This window comes from Sorex fumeus, unplaced genomic scaffold, assembly GCF_029834395.1.
Source record: "Sorex fumeus unplaced genomic scaffold, SorFum_2.1 ptg000044l, whole genome shotgun sequence".
In the NCBI taxonomy this organism is placed as follows: Eukaryota; Metazoa; Chordata; class Mammalia; order Eulipotyphla; family Soricidae; genus Sorex; species Sorex fumeus.
Genome location: NW_026606101.1, coordinates 76,083,052 through 76,089,009, shown reverse-complemented (window position 1 = coordinate 76,089,009; position 5,958 = coordinate 76,083,052). Strand labels below are relative to the sequence as shown.

General features: G+C 46.7%; 1 gene segment (V, D, J or C); it reads left to right on the top strand.

Annotated features, from left to right (window-relative positions):
- LOC130030708 (immunoglobulin heavy variable 1-3-like) lies at positions 1-3,742 on the top strand. The segment is given in 4 exon segments: positions 1-46; positions 125-435; positions 2,529-2,537; positions 3,626-3,742. Coding segments are annotated over 4 exon segments (483 nt in total).
- The last annotated feature ends 2,216 nt before the right edge of the window (positions 3,743-5,958 follow it).

Here is a 5,958-nt window from a genome sequence, read left to right as displayed (position 1 = left end):
ATGGACTGGACCTGGAGAATTCTCTTCCTGGTGACAGTGGCTTCAGGTAAGTGTCCCCATGCCTTGGGCTGAGGGAAAGGGGCCAGTCAAGTGGAGTCCACCAACTCCTACCTGCTGTCCACAGGTGTGAACTCCCAGATACAGCTGGTACAGTCAGGGGCTGAGGTGAGAAAGCCTGGGACATCAGTGAAGATCTCCTGCAAGGCATCCGGATACACCTTCACCAGCAACTGGATGTACTGGGTGCGACAGGCCCCGGGACAAGGGCTTGAGTGGATGGGAAGGATATACCCTGGTGATGGTGATACAAGCTATGCACAAAAGTTCCAGGGAAGAGTCACTATCACTGCAGACAAGTCCAAGGACACAGCCTACATGGAACTGAGCAGGCTGAGCACTGAGGACATGGCCGTGTATTACTGTGCGAGAAACACAGTAGAACAACCACATCCTGAATGTGTCAGAAACCTGAGGGGAAGGCAGCTGTGCTGCATGAGGAGATGACGGGGACACTGATCCTCCTGACTTCCTCCTCAGAGTCAGGGTATGAGACACAGAATGGGGCTCACAGGGTCAGGCTTCATCTGAGGGAAAGGCTCAGGATCTGTCTCTGTCCTTCAGCAACAACCAAGAGAAAGATGGCTTTTCTTGAGAACACCTGGTGTCACTCATATTTTCTTGTGGGATTGTACAGTGGAGCATCTCAGATGGTACAGGAAGAACCACATGGAAGTTTGGGCTGGTGTCACTGCAGGTTCCTGGACTGCAGATCTTCCCATGGCAGACTTCCACTTTCGCATATTTAATCTGAATTTCTGTGTCTCAGCAAAAAAATTCTATTCTCTGAGTTGAAATCCTAGAGTTGGACAGACCCCCCCCCCCTGGAGTTTCTGTGTAGCCCTGCCCCTCTGTGCATACTTTTATCTTCATATTCCTGAGCTGCAATCCTACAATTTGTCAAGGACCTATCATATGGTGGCTAGGAAATGGTCAGAATCAGGGTCTGTGAATTCCTGAAGTCCTGAAGTCCTGGGCATCTCAGCCCAGCTCCGGGGAAGTTTGTGACCCAAGCACAGACACACTATCTGGGGTTTGCCCAGGAGGGCTGGCATTAGCATGGACCAGCAGACAGGATCTAGAGCGAGGCCTCAGGGACTGCTCCCTCCATGCCAGGGTCATGCATCCCAGCTGAGTTTACCTGGGGTCTGATCTCACCAATTGACCGATATCCCTGGGAAATATATGGTATGGAGCGAAACATTAATTTTGTGCATGCCTTACAATCTGGGAATATTTATCACTTTCAGTTGATATCTATGCCAGCATAGTGTGTTAAAAGTGCAGATAGCCATGACATTGAAGCTAATGGTATCTTCAAAGATGTCACGCCAATGGCCGAGCAAGTGAAAACAGAGATAGATAAATGGGACTATCTTAAACTAAGAAGCTTCTGCACCTCCAAAGAAACAGTGACCAAAATACAAAGACAGTCTACAGAATGGGAAAGGATATTTGCCGAATACACATCTGACAAGGGGTTGATATCAAGGATATACAAAGTACTGGTTGAACTCCACAAGAAGAAAACATCCAACCCCATCCAAAAATGGGGCAATAAAATGAACAGAAACTTTCTCAAAGAAGAAATCCGAATGGCAAAAAAGCACATGAGAAAATGCTCTACATCATTAATCATCAGAGAGATGCAAATCAAAACCACAATGAGATACCATCTCACACCTCAGAGACTGGCCCACATTCAAAAGAACAAAAGCAACCGATGCTGGCGCGGATGTGGTGAGAAAGGGACACTCCTTCACTGTTGGTGGTAATGCCGACTGGTTCAGCCCTTCTGGAAAACAGTATGGAAGATTCTCAAAAAATTAGAAATTGAGCTCCCATTTGACCCACAATACCACTCCTGGGAATATATCCCAGAGAGGCAAAAATGTATAGTCTAAGTAACATCTGCACTTGTTTGTTCATTGCAGCACTCTTTACAATAGCCAGAAACTGGAAGAAACCTGAGTGTCCAAGAACAGATGACTGGTTAAAGAAACTTTGGTACATCTACACAATGGAGTACTATGTAGCTGTTAGAAAAGATGAAGTCATGAAATTTACATACAAGTGGTACAACATGGAAAGTATCATGCTAAGCGAAATGAGTCAGAAAGAGAGGGATAGACATAGAAATATTGAATTCATCTGGGGGGTATAAAGTCACAAAATATGAGATTAATACCCAAGAATAGCTGAGATCAGCACCAGGAGGATTACTCTATAGCTTATAGGCCATCCAGGCATTCTAGGGGAAAGGGCAGCTCAGATAGAGAAGGGAGCACCAAATAAAGGGTGTTTGGAGGATCCTCCCAGGAGGGGAGATGCATGTTGAATGTAGACTATGGACTTAACATGTTTGCCACTCAATGCCTCTTTTGCAGACCACAACACCCAAAAGGAGAGAGTGAGCAAAAGGGAATGCCCTGCCACAGAGGCAGGGTGGGATGGGGGGATGGGTGTGGGAGGGTTACTGGGATCCATGGTGGTGAAAAATGGGCACTGGTGGAGGGATGGGTATTTGATCATTGTATAATCGAAACCCAAGCACAAAAAATCGTAAATCTACAACTGTACCTCATGGTTTTTCACTAATAAAAATTTAAAAAAGAAAGTGCAGATAGTCATTTTAGTCTTTCTTCTTTTGGGCAGCCTAGGTTGGCCCTGAGATTTTAGCAGCCCCTCCTTGTTCGTCCTTCTCAAAGCTGCTGTATTGGGGGCTCTTCCAGGGTCAGGGGAATGAGGCCCATTTTTTGTTACTGTTTTTGGCATATCGAATACACCACGGGTAGATTGCTAGGCTCTGCTGTGCAGGTGGCAAGTTGTAATGATCTGTGTTGGTTCGCTCTTCTCCCGTTGGCACCATTGCTGCCCTCTTGCCACGATGAGGTGGTGAACCATCGAGGTTGGTGGACCTTCCTACTCCTCACTTATCTACAGTAGCTGACCCCCGCCCTACTCCTCCTTCCTTCCTACTCCTCCCTTGTCTGCAGTAGCTGGCGCCACCCTGCCCCTCCTTTTATCCCAAAGAGGAATCCAAAGGGCTATGTTTGGAATATAATGTTTCACTCCTGAGCGAAGGAATCTGGAGTTCCGACCTCCATCCACGATTGAGAATCAGGGACGCTGTCTCGTTTGCCAAGGCATTGGAAATCAGATGAGCTAGACATGTAATGTGATTTGGAGACAACCGGTAGACTAGAGGCATTACCGACTGGATTCCACGGGTCATCAAAAGGACACGTGGCCGCCCACCTACAAGATGATCAGACTTCTTCGTCAAAACCCTGAACAATCGGTTCGAGGCTCTTCCTAGGGCGAGCAGATGCCATTGGGCTACATTAGCACGCAACAGGGACGAATGGAGACATTACTGCCACCTACACGAGCAAATCGATGATCAACAGATGACAAGTGATGACAAGTGACAAGTGATATAGCCTCTTAGTGTCCACTGGGAAGGCTCAGACTACATGACTATATGATGGGTTATCAGTCATGCAAACCACAGTATTACTGGGAATATATGTGCTTCCATAATTGGACTATGACCTTTTCTTCTTAGGCAGATTACAAGATTCATCCATGCATTTTGAAAAATGTTACCAAATTTTGCAAAATGATCAATTTACAAAAAGTGAACAAAACCCTTCCCAAAGACAGAGAAAATGTCCATATCTGATGTGAAAGTAATTTCATACCTCCCCTAGGAGAACATTTAACATACATGAATCAGGATGACCCTTCAGTTTCTGAAGGCACAATAAGCACAATATGGGCGAAAGTTCCAACCGAGGTCAATTCAGAGCACAGAAGCAGGGGCCAGACCTGAAAACCAGCCTTGATTGTCCATGTGGTTGAGCAGAAAGGCCCAGACAGATTCCTGGGACAGGGAAGTCCAGGAATCAGACCTCGAGGATTGTTCTCAATGCATCCCTTCTGCCTCTGCACAGAGCAGGCGCCTAGATGGGGCTCCTTGGTGACTGAACTGCTACCTACAGTTCTGGAGTGTCAGACTGTTCTCAGTCTCCCACTGTCCTGTGTGTGTAGGGACAACTCCAAGTTACACTGGGAAGGCCAAGTTCTCAAATCAACAACCACTCTCCTAGTGCTACACACTTCCAACTGAATCTAGAAAGTCTGGGGCATTGGCCTGAGACATTTTACTCATAAATTTCACATGTATGAGGAACATCTGGAAAGAGTCCTAATCCTGTCTACCCTCTGTGAGCCTTATGTGCTTACTGAGTTGAAAATCATTCAACTTTCTGCAATACAGGAGAAAATGAGAGGATATCATGCTGAGTGAACCAGTCAGCAGTAAAGGGAGAGATACAGAATGATCTGTCTCATAATATGGGGCTTAAAGTGTCCACAGCAAGGTAGCAACAAGGGCTAAGAGGAGCACAATAGGAGAACTGATCTGCACAATTGAGTATTTTTGGGGGTGGGGTTTTATTTTTTTGGGGGGAGGGCTGGGGCTTTAACCCTGACTTCAATCTCTAAATTCTCACATATCTTATTCCCTGAACTCCAAGACTTGAACCTGTTTCAATCTTCCAGGGCCTTTACCGAGTGCCAGAGGCACAGAATGGTTGTCCCAGTTGCACACAGAGAGGGCACTGACACAGGAATTTCTCCCTGGTGAGCAGAAGTTTGGGGGAGTCTCCTAGCCTGACCCAGGTCTAACCTGTGTTCTGGGACAGACAGGAATCTCAGTATCCCTTGGTGCCTGGAGGAGACTTTCAGTTTCCTGTTCTGAGGAGGCCCAAGTCTACACCAGCTCCTGTGTTCAACATTTGCACAAGGGACCCTTAGGTCACATTTGAAATAACAGGAAGAAAGGAAGTATTATGGCTGACACTGGGGGCATTTTTTCTACCTTTTCCAGAATTTCAGGAAAATTCTCTCCTCAAAGGTGTTGAGGTAAAAATCCCAGATAGTTAGATCCATGCCCTGTCTCCCACACTGAGATTTCAGCATGGAGTGAGGAGCATCTCCGTGGGACTGGGGAAACGTCCCCCTTGCAGAGGCCATTGATCAAATGCTTGGTCAGTATATGCTCAAAGATTTATGACTGCAGTGTGGCTGAGACATAGCAGCCCACATAGGCCCTTGACACTTAGTCATATGACAGAGTTTATTAGGAGAGCAATGGCCCATAGAGGCTAAGGGAGGATGCCTGTGTGCACTAAGGAGCAGGTGGCAGGAGAATCAGGAGATTGTTATGCCTGGAAAAAGTTGCTGGAGCACTGGCCTTGATGATCTAAGGCAGAGGCAAGGTTGAAGTATTGCTGACACCTGAGATGTCTCTTTCCCAAGTCTCAAGCCATTGGACACTAGCAAATCAAGGCCAGTTAATCTACGCTATTCATAGAAATATCAGAGAACATGAGGCCTGTGGAACTCTCTACAGGTCCAATGTCTTCTAGTGGCCAAGGGGACAGCCAGGGAGAACTCCACACCTCCAGGAATCTGGGTTACCATGTGCAACATAAGTGCCTTACCACTGTACTATCTCTCAATTCCTGTTGTTTTGATCATGTTGTTTACGCCACTTTGGTATACTCCTGGTTCTGTGCTCAGGGGTCACTACTGGTAGGCGCAAGGGAAACTATGTGAAGGGCAGGGAATCAACCTGATGAACCACATGCAGGGGAGGACCTTCCCCCTCTACTGCCTCTGCATATCTAGTTACAGGGATGATCCTGGTGAACAGGGACCAACTGTGGGTTGCTGTGAGTATGAACAGATAGACAGACTGAAGAAAGAAAGGGTGCTGCTCAGAGGACTAACTCCCTAGTGGACTGACAGCTCCAAAAGCCCAATGTTTTGAGAGTTATTGCTTAGAACCGGAATCATCAGGAGAACAGCATGCTTAGGTCAATTTTCTAGCTT